Here is a 22,015-nt window from a genome sequence, read left to right on the forward strand (position 1 = left end):
AGTCAACTAGTGGCAGCATGGCGTAATATCTTAAGGAATACAGTATGTATGAAAAAAGTTCATGGTGTGGATGCTGAATATTAAAAAGAAACCCAAGTGCATGCATTATAAGCATGCGTGGACAGTGTCATACTAAATTCTTGTTACTGCCAGAGGGAAGAGAAAGAGGTTCTGCACTTCAGCCTCAAACATATAATACATCCAGAAACAAAAGGATTTTAGAAGACTGCCTTTTGCTATCAAACATCTTCTACCAGGTCGACGGCGCATGAATCTCCCGCTCCATTAGCGGAAGTGATGAACAGAATTCATTGTATTAAAAACAGCTGCTTTTGAGTGACTTTTCCCTCAAACAAAGACCTTCAGCACTACTTAGCCCACTCAGACTTCCTGTGAAAACAGCACTTCCGGCGCTCATTAATGAGCCACCCTGTGCCTGACTCACAACAGGAAGGTCATCGGCTCTGAACAATACAGCAGCACCCTGCATCTGAACATGTAGTCCTAAAAGCCTGTGAGCAGCGAAGAAAGAGCGGGGGAAACTGAGACAAAGGGATAAGGAGAGGGGAATGCCTGAAACACGTCTCACATGACTTGGTCTTCAGAGGGACAGAAATATCCAAAAAAAGAGCAAAAAGAACGTAAACAGGTGGAGGAAGAATGAATCACAATGTTACAGGGTTTATCTTTATGTGTGAGAGTAGTAAGTGACCTAGGTCTGCGTTTATCAAGCGAATTACAAGGCCTGCAGGCTCTGGATGGTAAGAGGCATTAGGCACTTTGAAGACGCAGGGAGTGTTTCATTTACCGGCTCTCTTCCCAGTCTCTGGGCTTCTTGGTTTCATTTGGTTTGATGCAGCGGATGTAGTGTGGAGTACATTTCATCAGTGTGCTCACCAAATCATTGGCTTGTTTCTAAAAAAAAAAAGAAGCAAAGATCAAGGAAGTTAATAATCATATTGATGTCATACTCCTGAAAACATAAAGTGCTGTGACGAATTTACCAACTTTTGAAGGACACTTCACCAAACAGCAAATACACATGTTATCTTTTCAAAGGCTTTTTCCAACAGCGACTATGATTAGAAAAAGAGGGACAGGTACATAGAGTACACACACAATTTGGTGAACACACACACCTTTATTTTGCTGCCTGCAGTTGTGGGTCGACCCTTCTTTTCAGCATTGAGGTTTTCTGGAAACAGTGCTCTGATGAAGGCTCTGTTAGAAGACAAAGGAGAGGAGTTAGGACGGACCCAGGAAGGGGTATCATTATATCAACAAAAACAAAGTTGTTGTAGAACTGAAAGCAATGTTCAGTTTCACTGGTTTCCAAAAACGAAAAAGATGATCATCAATGAAAGTTGATGATTAAAGAACCAAGGACCGTTAACGAAGGTCACTGGTTTAAATTCCTCAACCATTTGGGATGGTCTGAGTTGGGGGCGGGTGGGAAAACAAGCAGTGTGTATGTGTGTGTGTGTGTGTGTGTGTGTGTGTGTGTGTGTGTGTGTGTGTGTGTGTGTGTGTGTGTGTGTGTGTGTGTGTGTAAACTGTGGTACAAACACCTCTCTGTGGAGCAAATCCCACAAAGGCCACTTCTCCTGGGAGGAATGTATACTATTATCTGATGCTGGCTACAATGAATAATTACCTCTGATTGAAATTTTCTCACCATGAAAACACAAACAATTAAAAAAAGGGGCCAATATCAGTTTGTGTTTCCTGAGGGTCCCAGTTTATTTGGATTTCAATGAATAACTTTTGTGTTATCCTAAATTCACACTCCAGCTGTGGTGTTTATAACATCATGACTACACTATGACATCTTGCTGCTGGTCAGAATTTAGCAGATATTTGTGAAGTTTCCCTCGCCGCAGGTTTCTCTAAACTGAAGACAAGGTCATTTGTAATTTCTCAACAGAACTATAGCTTTATAGAAACAAGTACATTTAAAGCGCTCTGCAGTTGTAACTGAGCCACATATTGAAAAAAATCATGAAAAAAATGTAATGTCTTATGGATTTTGATTGGCTCATAAGCTTGTGTATAAGCAAGTCTTGATTAGGGAAAAGAGCTTCTCCCCCTTGAGAATGAATGATAACAACGTTTCACTCAAGAGCCATAAAAATGAACCTTGACATCTTGTAGTTTTTCTAAGCAGTGATTCTGTAAAACCAACATTTTTAACGACTTATTTAAAGGCTACACATTCAATAGGCTTGTCTTGATTATCTGATAACTGAAAGATGATGTGAAGTTATGATCATAGAGACTCAGAGAGGCTCTTTTTGTGATGCGCACATCTGTCATTTAGGCTACAAATATTTGGCTGCGGGTGTTTTCTTTTTTGCTTTGTAAACTCAAAGCTCAATGTGGTGACTGTCAGGCCTGACCTAACAGTGACACGCACTGCTGCGAAACATCTGATTTATTGTGCTTATGTTGCCGCCTTTGGTGTTTATTAATACGTTATTTTCACATTTTTTTCATGTAAGCCATTTTTTGAATTCCATTCCCTTTCTGGCTTTCTCCCACACTGGTATTTGTTTGGTTTTGAACTTCTGTCTCTGAGCTATGGACACAGAAGAAAAGGATCAGAAGGTTGTGAGTACAAAGAGAGGTCTGCTAATACTGTGCAGCTGACAATACTGGTCACTCCTTTCTTCTCTCCTCAGACCCGCTGCTGTAAGGAATGAGGACCGCTTCCTTCCCTCTTCCTTTATGTGTGACTTGGCCAAACCCTTTTATCTATCTGTGTGTGTGTGTGTGTGTGTGTGTGTGTGTGTGTGTGTGTGTGTGTGTGTGTGTGTGTGTGTGTGTGTGTGTGTGTGTGTGTGTGTGTGTGTGGGTATTACTATATATTTGTGTTCCTGCAAGTGTTGTAAAGTGCAAGAATGTATATTTTCCAGCACGTGTCTGAATAGGATTTCATATAACCTCCTTTCGTGCCTCACAAACTATACACACAAAGGGAGCGAGCGTCTGAGGCCTGCAGGGGTTACACAGACAATGCAGGCTATATGCACAGATGGCTATTCTGACACAAAGAAAGTCCAAGAAACCAAAACACAGGGGGGACCAGACTCCACTATTGAGTCTCGCAGAGAGACTGCACTTGTGAGGCCAGACTAGGAAGAAACCACATAGCTGGAGAACAACCAGACGTGAGTCAGGGCAGAGGGCACAACTCATCCTGGCCTGCACACTTCTGTGACATCCCCCTAGTTTCCAGATGCACTTCTGAATCTGTCTTTCAGATGTTTTCAATTATAACCATATGCATCACAATAGAAGAGAGCACTCAAAAGGGATCCTCACCACATGGCGGTGCAATGTGCAAATAGGAGCTACTTACATTTCGCTGCTCTGCATCAGTTCAATGAGGTCATTAAAAAGGACGTCTCGGTTCCTCTCGCAGAAACCCTCAGCATCATAGGACACCTGGAGGAGAGACAGAGAGGGATTTCTAAAGAGTCAAAACCATCAAAGAAGACAAGGTTAAACCCTCAGACTAAATGAAAGATGACACCTGTGTGAAAATAAAATAATGTAACCAATATTTTGGCTTGAATTTTATGGGAAAAGAAAATGAAGGGTTGCCAATCCATGCTTTACACCTCCCTACGATTAGCTTGCTTATAAAACCAGCAGTGGTTTTAAAAGTCTATAAATTAAACAGTGTTATTTCTTCTTTACTGTAGCCGGAGACTGGAGGAATGTTTTGAACCCGGTCATGGGAGCCCCTCAAGTCTTTATGGCACGGCTCATTAAGCCTGCGGCATGTGTGCCAGGCTGAGGCCATCACACATCTGGAGAATGACACGAGACAACCCCGGCCCAGACCACCAGAATCAAAAATATGTGCAGGAAAAAAAAGGACCCCTGCTGAACTGCTATGTAGGAAGTGAATACGGCTGATTAACATGTAAGTCGTGTTAGACAATGTTACATAAGAGACTGCCACCTTAATTGGTCGGAGAGGAGAGAAAAGGTGGTGCTAGCTTAGATGGTAAAAACTTAAAAGGGCGAAGATGACGACACCGGCTCCAGAATTAAATTACCAGCTGCTTAACTGGTATTTATGACAGATCATACAACATCATTAAAATGGCATTTTAATAACTTTCTATATCCAGAATTTGCAGTCAGAACTGTATGCATAACACATTACGATGGCGAAGACAAGTGTATGCCGTTTTCTTTAAACTTTATACTGAATGCCGTCATCTTTCTGTTTTGTGAATCAAACACCGCAAATACATTTTTCTCTGCAAGTTTGTAGAAAATCTTTCACCACTATTAACCAATGTTTTTGTCCAGACCTTTATGAGTGTTATTCGTCAAAAACCAGATGATGGTTGTCAGGGTGAGTGGACAAACAGACATAACCTCCTTTATTGCTGGAGTGTGCTCAGACTGACCTTGCCAGCGTAGTGGTGGATGATGAAGCCCTGGTTCCAGCTGTTGAAGTGTTCATGTGTGTTGATCTGCATTCGGAGCTTCTGCAGCATGGTCTGGTCGGCTCCCTCGCCCACCGCATGCATGGTGGCGCACACATCATCCAGGATGCACATGATGCCAGGGGGACTCTGGGATCACAAGGAAACAATTTACATTTGAATCAACACTGGCTCTGAAACTCACCAAGAAGAAACAAGCCTGGATTTTATATTTTTCAAAGTTATTTATTCATTATTGAGATTTGTAGGTCCAATTTAGATAAATACTCCAGGTTTTATTTGTCCAACCTTTCTTGTTCAAGCATCTCCACTCCACTGTTTGTTTGTTTTTTATAATAGCAAATAGACATATTCTTAAAAAAGATGAAAAGGATGACTCCTGTGAATTGTGATGCTAGTTAATTTTCCTTTTATAGAGCAAACAATTGATTATTTGATAAAGAAAATAATTATAAGTAGCATCAAGTATCCATAAACCTTTTGAAATCTTCATATAAGATTTGTCACGCAAACACATAAAGATTCCTCTTTTTATTCAAAACTGAGCAACTTAAGGAGATGTGAAAGCTATAAAAGCTATAAATTGTGAATTCTGTAAATGAATAACAGCTTTAGAGCGGTCTCTCTCTCTCACACACTGCCCTACTTGGCTCCATTATGTCTAAGTTGATCAATGGCCCTCAGTTTGCCCAGTGGCCACTGTGTCACTAACTCAGTGAACACAGGCTCTGTTAAAGTACACATGTAAAGTTGTCACTGGATTAGAGAGGGTCTGGTGTAAAGTGCTGAAGTGTCAGGCACTGATACAGACCCCCTACTCCTCTCACATGGAGGCTTGTTTTAAAACTGTTGTTGTAGATTTCATGGATTAGACCTCTCAGTGGGAGGGATAAATCAAATTAAGAGGCATGTCGGCACATTTAATACTCATGGCAGCAGAGCACAAACTGGCGGGCCCTTTCAATTCGGTTTACAATGTGAGGCCAATAAAACTGTACAATGTTCACTACCAAAGATCCTATTTTTGAGTGATTGTAAATTGCTGTGTTGTTTTCATATAAACAAAATAACTTGTTGAAAAGTGAATATTAAGCCCTGTTAGTTATTTAAAGAGCTGTCTCACTATCATATTTTTAAATGTCGTTTTGTAAATAATTGCAAATGTGGTTTGTGTACGTATCACATGATCAGAAGCTGCAATTTACAACTATTTATATATTGAGGAATCTAATGGTCTATAAAGAATAAATATATATATCTATATATACATATATATATACACACTGTAAATATATATAATTTTGTATTCACTTTGCTCTCGATGAGATCACAGACGATCTTGTTGTTGAAGTACTCAATCTGAGACCATTTGATGCCCTCCTGCACGTACTCCTCCTACAAAAAGAGAGACATGAGCAGAGTTCAGAGTCAGATTATAAAACATCTTATGAGGCAGTAATAGAAGCACAATGTGGAGAAGTTTACCTGCTCTGCTTTGAGTGTCAGCTCAATGAATATCTGCTGCAGTTTCTCATTCACAAAGTTGATGCAGAACTGTTCAAAGCCATTTTTCTGTGGAGGAGACAACATCCAGAATAATTGAGCTGAGTACAGACGTCTTCTAAGTACCTGTACTGGATAATGGAAATCCAGAGCTTTTGCAATAAAAATAACACAAAGACACTTCAGTTCAGTCTGATCCTATAAACAAGTCCAGGTCTTCTCATTAAGCAAACTAAACAAACCAGTAATCAGATTAGAAAAGCATGTGGAGGTCTGCTGTCTCAATCAGGAGATATACCTTAATCCACATACTTTATAGGTTAGTCTTATCCGTTGTGTTTAATCTGTTTAAATGCTCAAAGTTAATACCTGTTAATCTAATGTATGTGTTGCTGCATGGTTGACTTCCAGTTACCATGTGCCAGACCGTCAAAAGGCCAAAAACACTGACCTGGAAGATTTCGAATCCATAGATGTCCAACACTCCGATGTTATAGTCCTTATGATCTTTCACCATGGCTTTGTTGATCGACTGCAATTAAAACGTGGTATTAAAATAAAGCTCCATTGTAAGTGATCAAAGCATTGTGACTGAACTCTAAAACTGTACAATGATGCAATCATACCTCGACCAGGAAGTCAAACACCCGTGAATGCAGTGCTTTGGAGAGGGCGTCCCGTGTGTAGCACGCCTGCTCCACGTTCAGCGTCACGTCAATGGACTCTATTGCATTTCCCCACTTGCTGTCCATCTTCCGGCTGGTTAGTTTCTCCTTCAGACGGTTCTGGTCAATCCCAAGCAGAAATGCAGGAAAGGCTAGAACTGTTAAAAGACATAGAAGACAGAGAGTATAAATAAACGTGTAAATAGTTATAAAAGATAATTATGCTGACCGTATTTGTCTTTTTTGTCACACTGCTCTGTTAACAAAAGATGCTTTAGCACACAACATACATAGTATTTACAGAAGAAAATGAAAAGTAAAGCAGGATGTTAATGGGTCCTGCTCTAGAAGAGAAAAGAAACAGCATGCAAATCAAAACGCAGGATTGAGAAAGGCAGCTTTACGTAACCTTTGTAAAGCAGAGAGAAGTGCCGATACAGTGGTGTAATTCATCTTTTGCACTGCTGTGATGACACTTTCACAAATCCGAAAGATTCTACTGAGAACCACAAAGCATTAATCTCTGTTCAGAACAACAAAACTGGGCCGATTCTGTGGCTAAACCACTGACACTAAGGAGAACATTTGGAGCTTTGAATTATAGCTGAATGTGAAATAGAATAATAGTATTGGGCTAACCATTGACAAAAAAGAGTGTTGAGAACACCACAGAGGATTTTCCCGGCCTGGCGTTGATATTGTCCCCTGAGAGCCCCTCCCTGCCTTATTACAGTGACTCACTTCCCCGAAAAGGAAATGGCTCTCAGGCTTGCAGACTCACAGCGTCTGGAAACGCTTCAGACCACTGCAGTAGCTCCCCTTATGGGAGATGAGGGTGTGACTGACCATACGCCTGGTTCAATCAGGAGGAAAAGCCATTCTTTTTGTTCAGCAGGAAAAAGTATGGATTGTATACAAACCCTTTTACAAAGGCTGTGTATCAGGAATGGGAACAATGCTCATATAAGCACAAGCCTCCCTGCAGGAAATTTGCAAGTCAAAGTGGCAGTGGATTATGAGAGGAGGGAGTGTGTCAGTTATTATGTGATGTGACACATACAATAATCCTGTCACTCAATGCTTTATGTTTACAATACTGACTGATCTAAATTAAAAATGAACATTTTGGATATCTTAATGTTTAGGTTCTAGTGTGGCACCTTTAGAAATATGAAGCCATTCTTTCACAGCTCGATAAGAGTTTCCTATTTTCTGTCTCTATGTGCCCCAGCACTTTTTCCTTTTTACAGATGACTCTTCTTACATTTTTTGCAAATTATTTATTTTTTGCAAAAGTGAATTGAGAAGACTGGAGGGAGGGGGAAACAGGTAGCAACACCGTGGATTTTGTCATCCAAGTATTACCAACTACCAGCAACTCCAAAGCTTACTAATAAATACATATTAAAATACTAACGTGAAATCTGGTTGGCTTGATTCCTACAAAAATATATAGGGTAAAGTGTAAAGGAATATTTTTCCAGTGGTCAAAATGACCTCTTTGAGTAAGTCTTGTTGCTAAGCCAAGGGTTAGCACAAAACCCAAAGGCACAGTGTTTGTGTTGAATGATAAGGCCATGAAAACAACATTTTAGATTTAATTGTTTTTCTTAGCAAACACTGTTACACACAGAGACAGAATATCTGTTAATGTTTTGTTGTGACCACGGACTGTATAAATAGGTTTTGACGTAACAGTTGGAGGGACTTTTGATGACGCATGATGCCAAACCCAAAAATAACTTTCCTTCTGAGACGCAAAATATCCTAAAATAGTCATTTTTACAAAACAGCACGTCACTGTCGGGATCAAGTTACGTTAAAGCCAAATAAAGTGCAAACCCACCATAATAATGTCCACTTTTCTTTGATAGAACAATTAGTCTCAGCATTTCTTTTAACAACAAATGACGCACTGACTCTTGCTGCTGACTGCAAGCCCATGTGAACTTGGCTGCTGAAGTTTCATATGTGCAACACACTGCAGCTAACGCACACAGTTAGTGAGGCTGGAGGGAACAGGAAAGCAGAGATTATTGAGAGCTGCTGTTACGTCTGCACAGAACAGACCAAGGCTTTGTACACTGGCAACTGTGGCTCTCATCTGCATCATATACAGAGCATGGGGAGGAAGGAGAAAGAAAAGTGTAAAAATATACAGGAATAAAATGAGGCAAGAGAAGGCAAAAGAGAAGGGCACTGGAAAAGTATTATTCCAAGTCATTTTTAGTCCAGACCTAATAATAGTTATTTATATTTGGTAATCTAGCATGGCCCTGTTACTCCAGACAGTTGGCTGCCGTTACATTATCGCTATAAAACTGTAAGGAGTGAAAGTGGTGGGAGAGAAAAATCCTCCAACCAACCAAAGGGCAATCCAGGACACTGAAGAGAGAAGAGACGTTGACAAAAGTATAAACGTAATGAGAAGAAGAAATGTACTACATATCAACCTGAGCATCTTCACAATCATAACCAAATAATTAGATCTGTGTTTTTTTAGCCACATTATGTGATTATATGGACGGCAAAGTTGATCATCCTTCTCTTTGGTCCATAATGAAATATCTCAGCATGTTAAGATTATAGATATATAGATTCATTTTCTGGTACATTCATGCTCCCCAGAAGATAAATCCTACTAAATTCCTATAACATCACCGCAGGTCAAAGTCAGAAACGCTTGCATGGCCAAAGACTGTGTCTTTTGCACATTTGGAAAACTAACCATTAGCATGTTAGCATGATAGTGTTAGCTTTCATCTCAAAGTATTGCTATACCTAAGAACAGCTTCAGATACGCAAAGAACACCGTCAAATGTTTGTCTTGTTAAGCTATAATGATACTTGACACTCGATTTATTTTGATGCCTTATATTCCTTGAAAATTGCTACTAGGCCATAACTTAAAAAGTGTTTCCCTCGGGCTGAGCCAAAACATGTTTTGAAGGGGAGGGAAACAAGTTTAATGATGGTAGTAACTTTTTGTCACAGATTATTACATTCGATTTCCTAATAAACAAGTCGATGTGGTATGGGATCATAAAAGGCCTATTTTATCCTTCCATCTTGGTTGAATATTAAAGAGCAAACTAAAAAGATACCTAGTAAATTTGTATAGAAGGTTTAATGTGAGCTTTGATGATTTTCACCTGGCTTGGTTTGAACCCAACAGTCCTAAAGTGAGCCTACTTACACTCTTCACTCTCCACAGCAGCGTAGTTTCCTGCCTCCTTGAAAGTGATATTTCCCAGGTGCAGGACTCCAGCCACAATCTGAAGCACCATGGAGCTGTTCTCCGCTGAGATGCCAATCACATCCATCGCATGCTGGGAAAAGCAAAAAGAAAAGATTGTGCTAAATTAGGTCTTCAGTGTGTGGGTTTACTCGCTCCTGTGGCACCTAGCTCATGTCCTCTAATTACTCCTGCTGCGGTCTCGCTGGTAAACAAAAGCAGGAGGAGATGATTGGAAAAGCAAACAAAAGAGGACTGGTAGGGAGAGGGAGGAATGTAAAGAGAATGAGCCACATGAACACTGGTATGACAATAATAGACACTCACAACACCACTGAGGGTGTTAAATTATTGCCTGAAGTGACCGTACCGTTGTCTCCTGGAAGTCGCTCTTGTCATTGATGTCGTCCACTTTGTAGGAACCGGACTGATTGAGGTAAGTGTAGTAATCTAGGCTTGTGATTCCCAGGGTGCCTTTCTGCTCAGCAGTGGCTCCTTCTATCAACTATAGAGCAGAAACAAATCGTTTATTGTGGACAGTTTTTGCACAAAGTATGTTGGTACAATCATTTTAATATTTGTTCAGGCATGTATTTATACGCTGTGCTCCACTTTTCATGTGAAGAAAACTGCACTTAAGGAGAAATGAACCGTCTCTTCCAGGGACCTCGAGCCATTCCCAATAAAGAACAGATTGACCCTGTTCCTGCAGCCAAATGGCACGTCTAACCAAACGTGTCCTCAAATCCCCTTAAAGACCCTCTTCACGAGCCATATGTGTCCGCAGCTCGAATGAGAAGCCTCACCTGATAGAATATATGGAAACTCCTCTCTCCTGGATTCCTCATGACGACACGTGACTTCTCCAGGAGAAAGTTGGAGATTTTCCCCCCGTCTGGCTCGCCACCGGAACTGAACTGGATCTCAAAGTATTTCCCCTGATGGATCAAAGCATGTTTTTATTTTTCCCGTATTGGAGTCGGCCGCAATAAAACTCAACTCCAGAGCTATAAGGTCTGAAATAGTGGCATCTGGCTGTTATACGGTTGCTAGTGGTGTGTGTGTGTGTGTGTGTGTGTGTGTGTGTGTGTGTGTGTGTGTGTGTGTGTGTGTGTGTGTGTGTGTGTGTGTGTGTGTGTGTGTGTGTGTGTGTGTGTGTGTGTGTGTGTGTGTGTGTGTGTGTGTGTGTGTGCGTGCGTGTGCGTGTACATAAAAATCGGATCCTTTTTTTTGTCTCGCTCTCTTCTCCAGAAAAGACTGTAATATAATAACTGTTCCAGGCCTAATAGTGAACAGACACACTATTTATTGAAAGACAGTACTTTAAGAGCAGTGATTTAAGGCCAGCGGTGCCAAACCAAAGTAATTTCTACAAAATTGGATCCAAAGACATCATGACTACTGAGACAATGCTGCTTTGTATGCTAATCTGAACACCAATAAACGTGTCCTTAAATGAGCTTTGCCTTTTCCAATTTGCAGCCCTTATTGACCCAGATCCTCAGTAAGCAGGGCAGGATGTACCTCAGTGGTTCTGCATGCATGTTTTTCTGTAAAATGTGTCCTTACAGCACAGCTCTGGTTAACCAAGACACACATGAGGTTTGCTTCCCCATGCAGTTAGACAGAAAAGCTGTTACTGCAAAACTTTGTTTTCAAAAGTGTCCGCTTAGACCCAAAGGTGCGCCACAAAGAAGTTGAGTCCTCAATTATTCTGGGGTAAGTGCTACCTACTGCATGCATTTATCTCTGAGCAACACAGTTTAGGATTTTTCAGGCAGTGGGTTATTCCAATGTTGTCTATGTTTCCCAGAGTTGACCTTATGTACATTGCAAATCAGCTTTGGCACATACACATGCAGAATTGGGAGGTTGAACTTTTTATGTTGCACTCTTTGAAATGGATTTTCATATAGTTTGTTTTGTAAATATCAACCAGTTATGAATTGAGCTGCAATGCAAGGCATTCAACATTACATAAAGTGGAAAAACCCAGGAATGAAAGCCTTACAAATCTGCTGGAGTTGTTGTTCCTAACGGTCTTGGCATTGCCAAAGGCCTCTAGCAGCGGGTTGGACTGCAGGATGATGTCTTTGACGTGCTGCAAGGAGACGGAAGCAAAAAGCTGTTAGCTACATCAGACAGCAGGTAGGGGTACCACACACACACACACACACACACACACACACACACACACACACACACACACACACACACACACACACACACACACACACACACACACACACACACACACACACACACACACACACACACACACACACACACACACACACACACATGTAGAGACAGACACACACTGTCTGGAGGACATTATGTTTCCTGTGAGCCATCTGCATCTGTCAGAAACACATGAGCTTTAAATCGGTCCAGCAGACAGAGCTATTCCGACTTCCTTTATTGTACACAGAAGTTGAATGGAAGTTATTTCCTGGAATTTGTTTGCATTTCTAAATTTAGTGCTATATGAAAGGGAAACATAAGCACTGCACTTGGGACTTTAGGTTGTTTTTAAATGGAGAACCATGTGGTTATTAGTATACCAATTCATCATATTTTACTTCTCCAAGGCAGAAGAGAGTCGACTAACACTAGTTTGACAAAATGTTTTACTTGATTTAATTATGGAGCTTCCAAACAACCTGAATCCTAGGGATGACATCTCAAAGAGAAAACACATTTTCAATATGGTGTCCAGATGTCTATAAAACAGACTTATTTTAATTAATCATTATTATTGATGAATATGATTAGCTTTTGTGACGATGACAATGCTCAGACACATGAACATACATGTTGCTGACATGAAGTATTTTATCTTTTCAAAACTATTCTTGCACACACACACACACACACACACACACACACACACACACACACACACACACACACACACACACACACACACACACACACACACACACACACACACACACACACACACACACACACACACACACACACACACACACACACACACACTATAAACAGGTTGCATAAGAATGCACGTGCTGTACTAAGCATACCGCACAAGGTGTACAAAATGTGAACAAGAATTGATGCTGTACAGGAGCTGGGAGAGGAGGTGGAGACATAAGTGTGTGTGTGTGTGTGTGTGTTTGTGTGTGTGTGTGTCTGTGTCTTCTGTAAAGGCCACATTTGTTTAAACAAAAAATACAAAGACAGTTATTTTCATAACTTGCTTTAAGGTATACATTTACACTGGCAAATATATCCCATGACAACACATGTCAGACTGTCAGCTTGACCAATACATTTAAAGCCTGAAGATGACTTCTTATGTCCCTCGTCCCTCTGAGTGGATTAAATATAAAAATCCCAGTGCCATCATGGTGGAGGCATTTCCTCATCAAACTTTAGATCTTTATTGAGCTTAAGAACTGGACATCTGCTGGTTAGAGGGACTGCCAGATGGCTGAAGGGGGTTGGGAGAATAAGAGGCTGCTGATGGGCTGATAATGGGGAATAAAGACGAGGCCTGGGTCTAAGGAGAGTGCAGGAATGAAGCAGCAACAGGTTGTTTGTTTTCATACGTCAGCAGTGGTGTTCAGGACGTGGCTCAATTTGTGAAGGACACATATAAAAGAGATGATTATGAAATGAATATAGAATGTAACCATTTCATGTCCAGCAGTGGCTCAGTCAGTAGGGGCTTGGACTGGGAATCGTAGGGTCGCCGGTTCAAGTCCCTGAACAGACTTGAAATATGGAAAGTGGACTGCTACTTGGAGAGGTCCCAGTTCACCTCCTAGGCCCTGCTGTGGTGCCCTTGAGCAAGGCACCGGACACCTCCAATCCCCCCTCCCCATTGCTCCCCGGGCGCTGCACGATAGCTGCCCACTGCTCCTAGTACTAGGATGGGTTAAATGCAGAGGACTAATTTCACTGTGTGTGCTCTGCTGTGTGCATGCATGTGACAAATAAAGAGGGTTTCATCCTCCGATTCTTCTTCTTCTTCTATTTCATTTCAAGTTAAAACTCATCACAATAATTGAATATTGAAGAGAAGCTGTCTTTTCCCAGGATTGTACTTATTTATTCTTGTGAGATCTTTATACTAAATATAAAAGGGATGTTGAGAATTTGCTTTTAAATATTAATTCACTCCTTAAAATTAAACATGAATAAAGACCATTATAAACTCCTTTACATAAAAGGATTCCTGCCTAGTTGATATTTAATCTCTACTGCTCAACTTCTCATGCATCTATTAAATACTGTCCTGAAAGACAAACAGCAGCTCACCTGTACTTTGGATCCACCGCCTGACACTTTGGAGATGTAGCCCATGATATATTTGGCTGCCACGGTCTTTCCTGCACCGCTCTCTCCACTGAAAAACACAGAAACACATTTAAACACAGGTTTTCACATACAGTACATCAAATCCAAGCTTTTAAAGTCACATTTAAATCCACCCCATTCAAAAACAGATAGCATGTGACACCTGAATTTATTCTCACATAAGTTTAGGGATTCATATAGACCTAGTTGGACACCATTCGTGCATGTTAACTTTTTTTTTCGTCCATCATAAAGTTTTAATTAGTTTAAAGGAAATATAATATCACCTTTTTATGTGATTTCTTTACATGTGTTTATTTTTGAACGCACAGCAACAAGCAGGATGGAGCCATTGGACAAGGTAAAACATTGTCAAGTACATTTGGATCCCATGGGCCATAAATCAAGAAATTGTACATGTTAAAATCCTGCTCTGTATGAAGTCACAACTACTCAAGCCACTGCAAACATTGACATATCAAACATTATTTATTATCATAAATACATTTGACTAACTTGCAGTCCTATGTATGTGTTGGGGTGCGTGTCTGCATTTTTGTGTCCACCTACGCAAAGATAACCCACCAGTTATAGTTACCCTGCTAAACGAACAGGAGAGCTCCTGCTTTCATGTGTACAATTTTACTGGACAAACAAAAATGTGTGTTGCAACCAGAAGCAAATTTGATCTCAGAGGCTAAATGTGTGTTAGCCGCAGCACATCTGGTGAGATGAATGCAGCAAGGCCATTAATCCTGTTTTGTCACACTCACAGAATTTTCCCTAATTTTTCTTTCCCTCTCCCTACACTTGTCTATTTCGCTCCTTGCCTTTCACTTGTGTCATACTTATTTTGACGTATGTGGTTTGGCAGTGGATGACAGTGGCGTCTGTTTTTTTCTTTCTGTGCCTTAAAGGAGAGTAAGGTTGGTAATGCCTCTGTGAGAAACACAGCTGCAGACTGTTAAAGGTTGCCAGAGGAAGTCATGGGAGCCACACTATTACACAGCAGCCTCTATATAGTTGTAACCCTCCCCCTATATTCACCTCCTTGTTTCTCCCAAATTCTTTGGCATTGTCTGGGCTTCCTCACTGCACACTTACTGCTCAACTCACAACAAGAAACCAATATGAAGAATTTTTCTTTTTGATGTCAGAAAAATCTCAAGAGCTCCTCTGAAGCATTGTTTTCTCCTCATGAAAGTATTTCTCTGAAGAGCTATTTTCAACACAAGCAGCAGCGGGAGTCGGAGTCCCATTTCGAGCCCCCAAAATGGGCGAGACTCATTTTTGTGGTGCTGAAAAGCAGAAAGCATTGTTAACTTCCGTAGTGATTTATTACCCAAACAAGGACATGAGTAAAACAATGCAATGCAGAGGCTTGGAGGTTAGAGCCTTACATTTCATAAAACATTACTGACATCAGCTATGAGAAGGATGCACTTTAAAGATCTTCTTTTGGTGGTTTTAAATGTAATAAGGCACACTGCATTCCCACAGAACTAGTTGCATGTACAGTATGTTAAAGTAGACTGAATTCTTCTGTGCTAATGTAACAGCATTGTATTCCCAGGGTCTGGTTCAAGCCACAAGAGCACTCATCTGTTTTAGGACCAACTATAACGGTCCAAAAGACACAGATGGAGTTAAAAATGTGTCATGTATGTCATGTAACTATAAATGACATAAACCAAAGAAAAGACCAAGAAAGGGATTCACTGCCTTCTGCAAACATGTTAAGCTATAATGTGGTTGTGTTATTAAAACATTATATATTTTTTTATTAGAGAAGATTTTATGAAAGCAAGTGAGAATTTGGTAGGAAGCAGTGAAAAAAAATACAAAAAGGGTTGCAAGATTTGTAAGTTAAACCAGCAGCAGTAAGACGTCTGACTTGGTATAATACAGTCCCTGAACTGTTGAGCAACATACTTCAAAGCAGCACCATCAATCGTCCATTTAGACTAAAATAATTCATCTACTGCCCTCAGTTCCTTGGAGAGAGGAAGGAGAGAAACACCGGACAGGTTTAGGACATCGTGTGCAGCAGCTGTGGGGAACACTGTATTGGTGACTCAGCAAAGCCTCTGGTCAAAAGACTGAATAAACAGTAGATAAAAGTAGTAGTTCACATCAGCTATCTGTGAAGCAAGAGACGGCATCAGCTGGGACTGAATGAAAGCCATCGATCATTAGTCAGTCGACAGTTAAAGGAAGATTAAAACCTGCAATTTGTCATTAAAAATGAATCCTGCTAAAATGAAAGCCAACATTCAATAAATCTGCCTTTCATTATGGTCTGGTTGAAAGAGCTCTTTAGGTGACATGCTGTCTGAAAAACTGACATTTTGGTCTACTTTAAGTAGCAGCAACCTTGGCGTTTATGATGGTGTGTTTCTTATCTATGCTAAGAGTTAATATCATAGTTTAGTGGGGGGTGCCAAACTGAAGCACCAACCTGCTGCAATTCATCTCTATCATATCTGATCCAGATGTCGCAGCCTAGCAACATCAGTCACATGCTGATGTTAGCAGTTGGCATGATGAAGTGAAGTAAATGAAAAGGCAAAAGGTCACAATTGCGCTACCATTTCATCCTGAATCCCCCTTTTGGTAAATTCACACATTTTCTTAATAAATATGGAAAAGCGCTAACACAGACCGATGCTGCCCACACTGCCTGGCCAGCAGTTCACAGCAGCCTTTGTTTGCTGTGAACTGCTTCATCATAAAACCACTTCCATGCTTTTGTTTGCTGATTTAGTCGATCACAAAATCCACCTCAGTGCCTTTATGTGGGGAACTGAACTAGCAACAGCTGGCTGTCCAAACAACGGACGAAAGTGCTGAAGCAGGGGTCATTCATCATGAGGTAAGCAATATAGCAACCGTGCTGCTCAGGTGACTGGGCCACTGGGATCATGACACCACAGTTTTCTCTCATGCAGATTTGTAGCTCAAAAACATTCACCAATAAACTCACACTGGCTGTAAAATTCCCTAAAACCCCTTACATCTAAAGAAAAAGACTACTGACCAAGGACAATTGCAGGTGTTCTTCCTGCTGTTTGTTTTCTGTTCTTGTTAAACCAGGAAGTTTTTTCAAAAATAGCCACAATAACAGCTGCTTTGTTCCCATCTCCCATCCTGAGTCCAGATCCAGCAGTAAACTGTGCACTGTTTTCATACTAAGGTATTAGTGCATTTCTATATTTCACAATAGCTTATGGTGAGACCTACAGTATGATGGAAAAACAACAAAGTAACACATCACTCAGGCAATGAGCTGTAGTAAATGATGCGGTTTAACCTGCTCCATTCCCATGATCCCCTCCCGATAACTATTATCACAGCCTGCAGGCGAGCAGCTGCAGCTTTGAAACTTTGCCACACAGATCACGTTGTACAGATTACTATCTCCAGTCTCACTGAGGTAACAAAATGAACACTAAATACTTTTGTTTTGTCACATGCCATTAGTGCACAATGTGTAACGATGGTGGAGGATGATAATTGCTCAAAAGTCTTACCTGATGATAACGCATTGGTTCTCGCTGTCAATCATCATGTTTCTGTACATGTTATCTGCCAGGGCGTAGATGTGAGGCGGGTTCTCATACTGAGCCTGAGAGATCACAAAATAATTGTATTAAAATAAAGCCAACAAAACCTTAAAAGGATACGTCTCAGGACATTATATGTTTTTCCTACTGTCAACAAATCTCTACTTTTCTGCTTCTAAGTAGTATTGTCTGTTTAAGTCTAAGATAGCTTATTCATTATGTGCTCTGTTGTTCTCAGAGAACTCATAAGAATATCCGTCAGCCACATCTTTGCACATAAACTCTGCAATATGATGAAAATCAGCATTAAAAGTTTGTTTTGACTCACAATCCCACATACAGTATCCTGCAGCCATAAATAATCACTAAACCATGAAGGAGTTTTAATCTGATGCTAAAAATAGTGCTCAATAAATGCACTATTTACTTGCCTATTTTTTTAAATAAAATTTGCTTAAAACTACAGCTGCCTTAGGTATGGTCGTGCTAAGATATGGAGAGATGGATAAAAACATGGTTTGTTTTTTTGTACATTTTTGAATTTTTTGACAATAAAAAATATATAATATACTATAGCTGAAATATTAACCCCATTATTGCCTTGATGGCTTATTTCCAACATTGTGAAAAGGCTACACCTAATGCACTGAATACAACATAGGATGTAGCCTATAACCTTCCTGGTCGTTTCAAACTATTCTAAACAAATCTGAACTTTCTGTAGTGTGAGCTGATAACACTGTGCAAACCTGAACCCAGTGCACTTAACTGTAACCTGTTGAACTGTGAAATATTGGCATGTGTGATGCTGAGTGCTTTCACAGTTGGTAAGCATATTAGTCGTCTTTTAGTGTGTTCCTGGCTTAAGGAGACAAGCCCACTCTTCATGCTGGCCAGGAGAGGAGGCAGACTCGGACAGGCTGTTCTGTGAAGGTCCTGCCAAGCTTTCTCCATGGTTGAGTCAAGTTTCTGACAGCAACATCTGCAACAGTCTGCTGGAAGCTACACACTGCAACTAACCCAGAATTGAAAAGCCTTTGTCCTTCAGACAGTTGCGGTCTTAAACCCCCAGGCACATTGGTACTTTTGAAGATTGAACTTAGTTTTTCTAGTGTAAATTCCGACAGCTGAAGCCATTCAAAATGTGTTTATAGGTTATTGGTCAAACTGTATCATACTTACTGCGCCTTGATACATCTCAACTTCTTTGTCTCCAAAATATGGCATCTGCTTGAAAGGGTTGACGGAGATGAGCACGGGACCAATATATGTCTGACGAGGTTATATATTAAAGAATATACAAGAAAAACAAATAGGACCAAATTATTATTACCACTCTTTGAAATGCGAGTAGTTCATGAATTGGGGCAAAACATAGAGATTTTAAATCTGTAAAAGAAGGGAAATAATTTCATCTAAGGCTGCCATAACGTCAACAGAGAACAATGGAGCTGCAGTGGAGTATTCGGTGATCAGGCCTGAGGATAAAAAGTATCCAGTTCTTACAAAATGACAGAGAATAGACCAACCATGTAACACAGTGAGGTTTTATGCCTTGCAGCCAAAATGCTGCTCAAGAAAAATAAAGCTGCCATTGTGGGTGGCCTACAGTGACCCACAAGCTTGGCATAGAGACCTCACAGTTACGGCTATTTATTGACCCAAATCAAAGGCCTGACTCAGAGATGTTGAACCTCAAAATGCCAGCATTTACTAAACGTCATAATCCTGTGCACTGCCAGGACGTGGATGAAGTTTATGCAATGAGCTGCTCAGCATTGCTTTTCAAAGGGGTTATTCATTCATTCATCTACTCATTTCACGTCATGAACAGCTTATGTGTGTGTAGCCACAGCTGCACTTGAGAAACCTAAACCTAGTATTTGTGTGATGTACTGTATGAAAATGACTGCCAACTGTTTTAAATCCCCACCGTAATCAAAAAATACCGCTGGTTAAAAGAGACTCAAAAAGACTGTAGATGCAATCTGTTATTTATCACACCATTTTGTTCACATTTCGCACCACAGTGAGATTAAACCAGTCTGACTTCGTAGTGGAGGGAGGTACGTACAGAGGGGCCCGTTGCCCCTGCACACGGCAGAGACTCAGGAGGAAGGTGTCACCTCCCTACACTGAGCTATTACTCACTGCTAGAATAACACTGCCAATGACCATTCAGCTATTCTGGGAATAGCTGGGATGAGACAGGGCTTGGCTATTTCTCTCCAGAGTGTGAACTGCGATTGTAAGCAAAGGATACAAAGATGTAGTCATCCATGTATCTCTTCTTGAGGTTGTCCACGATGGCGTCCTCATTGATCTTGCTGAGCAGCACCATGTCATCCACTCCACTGTGTTTGACATTGTGGCTCTGCCAGTGGTACCGGTAGTGCCCCCGGCTCCCCTGCAACAAAACACATACAATGTATTGTTAGTTCATTCAGAAAGACACAAAGGGATAGCGTGGACTAATCGAGAGTCTGACATCAAGGTGACATAGCACTGTTACATGAGTGCATTTAGGCTTTACAGCGCACTCAGAGGCTGAGGTTTTGTGGTTTTATCACACAAACGAAAGCCAAGGGAAAAATGGTTATTATCAAAACAACAAAAAGTCTCAGTGTGCAGATTTTCTGATCCAGGCAGCACGATGGGCTGTGTATACTTTAAAATCTTGCATAGTCAGATTCTCAGAAATGCTTTGGTTATTTGTCCAAGTGTTAAAGATGCTCTTGCCCAACTTTTATCCACATCCTAACAATCGGTTTTTCCCTAATCCTGTTTTTTTTTTTTTCAGCTGAGTGAGTCTTTGGAGAACTGAGGTCATTCATCATGTGCTATGAGTCAGTGTTGTCTGGCTACTGTGGACGAGGGTCACAATGTGCTGCGAGGAGTGAGTCTCTTTCTCCTGGACGGAGAACCACTCAAAGCTGCAGAGAGCATCCAGAACATTAGTCAACACACAAGTTAACTCTTGACTTCCTCCCTCCTAAGTGAGGAAGTATGGGAAGGAGGAAGGAGAAAAGTGGCAATCTTAACAATAACTCCAAGGCTAAGAAATAAATCATTCAGTCAGTCCTACTTCAACAGCAAGACACTGTATTTTATGTTGCAGAAGCGTAGATAATATACTCTTTTAAGACCCTAATATTAATCCATATTTTCAGTTATTCTCGTCAGAACAGTATGTCAGTATTGATTTCCATTATATGTAATGACCAAATCTTTTCTTCTGTGCGACCATAAGGTTCACATTTTGGTTTTGTATTAATGTTTATTTCTGTATGACATTATGTCGGGATATCTATGGAACCCAAAGTATAAATCCTATGTTCCAATATGCTAAATGCACCAAACGGTTTGCATACATCCATCCTAAATCTCTTATCCAGAGTCGGGTCGCGGAGGACGTAATTGTTTACTCCACTGCTATAACCAAGGTCAAAAATGAACTTGAGTTCAAACAGCTTAAAGTACTCAAAGAGCTCAGAAAAATGATAAAACATCTACAATAATTTGACATTCGGTCAAACCTCATTTGCTGATCCTGTGATACAATCAAAAGCTCCAGGAGAACTCTTTTATGAACTTCGGTAAAATTATTTTTTTCTCAGCTGCTGTTTCCACGACTTAAAACTCAGTCCCGTTTGGACTTTTGAAGGTTGTGGTGTCTTTGTGATTTAAATATTATGATATCATAGAATCAAATAATATTCATTATACAGTATATACATGAGTCTGAACTCCCAAAAATACAGCACACTACAAAAAACAATCTTTAGTAAAAACTGTAAAATATGTAAGTAAAAATGAGTTGCTCTCAGAAAAATGACAGCAACCCAGGTCCACAAGATAACGCCGCAATACAAAATAAACCCGTGGAAAGACATTTTGTTTTTAGTAATTAACTCTAAATTACTTAGCCACGGCAGAGGGCCAGAAGCTTTAAATATCCTCCAGGGTGGCTTTATTCTTTACAACAGCAAAATGAAAACCACTTTACAGACTAAGACATAGCATGGGAGATGATGTGGAATGTTAACAGCTTTTTTACCCAAATCCAGTGGGTAATTTCCCCTCAGGAGGGAAGCAGCAAATTATAGCTTGATTAATTCTCCAGATCACACCCATTACCAGGTTTTACTGCTTTTGAGGTGCGGCAGAGGTAGATGCTGACCAATTTCCTTCCTTAGCAACAATGACAGGCTGACGTCACTCTCAGGGACAAAAGCATCACCTGGCATTAGTGAAATCTAA

At 40.5% G+C, this 22,015-nt stretch overlaps 1 protein-coding gene across 2 annotated transcripts in view; it reads right to left on the minus strand.

Moving 5' to 3' along the window:
- Window positions 1-22,015, minus strand: part of myo1ea (myosin IEa) — a 44,522-nt gene that overhangs the window by 10,949 nt on the left and 11,558 nt on the right. For both annotated transcript variants that reach the window (XM_063881409.1, XM_063881408.1), the window contains exons 2-17: window positions 20,019-20,162; window positions 18,938-19,027; window positions 17,723-17,817; window positions 14,154-14,241; window positions 11,878-11,967; window positions 10,673-10,804; window positions 10,237-10,371; window positions 9,828-9,960; window positions 6,593-6,789; window positions 6,418-6,498; window positions 5,949-6,035; window positions 5,775-5,858; window positions 4,425-4,592; window positions 3,359-3,444; window positions 1,140-1,221; window positions 809-915 (exon numbers count right to left, since the gene is read on the minus strand). In XM_063881409.1, the coding sequence (XP_063737479.1) occupies window positions 809-915; window positions 1,140-1,221; window positions 3,359-3,444; window positions 4,425-4,592; window positions 5,775-5,858; window positions 5,949-6,035; window positions 6,418-6,498; window positions 6,593-6,789; window positions 9,828-9,960; window positions 10,237-10,371; window positions 10,673-10,804; window positions 11,878-11,967; window positions 14,154-14,241; window positions 17,723-17,817; window positions 18,938-19,027; window positions 20,019-20,162 (1,799 nt within the window). The remainder of the gene's footprint in view (window positions 1-808; window positions 916-1,139; window positions 1,222-3,358; window positions 3,445-4,424; window positions 4,593-5,774; window positions 5,859-5,948; window positions 6,036-6,417; window positions 6,499-6,592; window positions 6,790-9,827; window positions 9,961-10,236; window positions 10,372-10,672; window positions 10,805-11,877; window positions 11,968-14,153; window positions 14,242-17,722; window positions 17,818-18,937; window positions 19,028-20,018; window positions 20,163-22,015) is intronic.

The sequence above is a fragment of the Eleginops maclovinus genome, chromosome 4, assembly GCF_036324505.1.
Source record: "Eleginops maclovinus isolate JMC-PN-2008 ecotype Puerto Natales chromosome 4, JC_Emac_rtc_rv5, whole genome shotgun sequence".
Classification (NCBI taxonomy): Eukaryota; Metazoa; Chordata; class Actinopteri; order Perciformes; family Eleginopidae; genus Eleginops; species Eleginops maclovinus.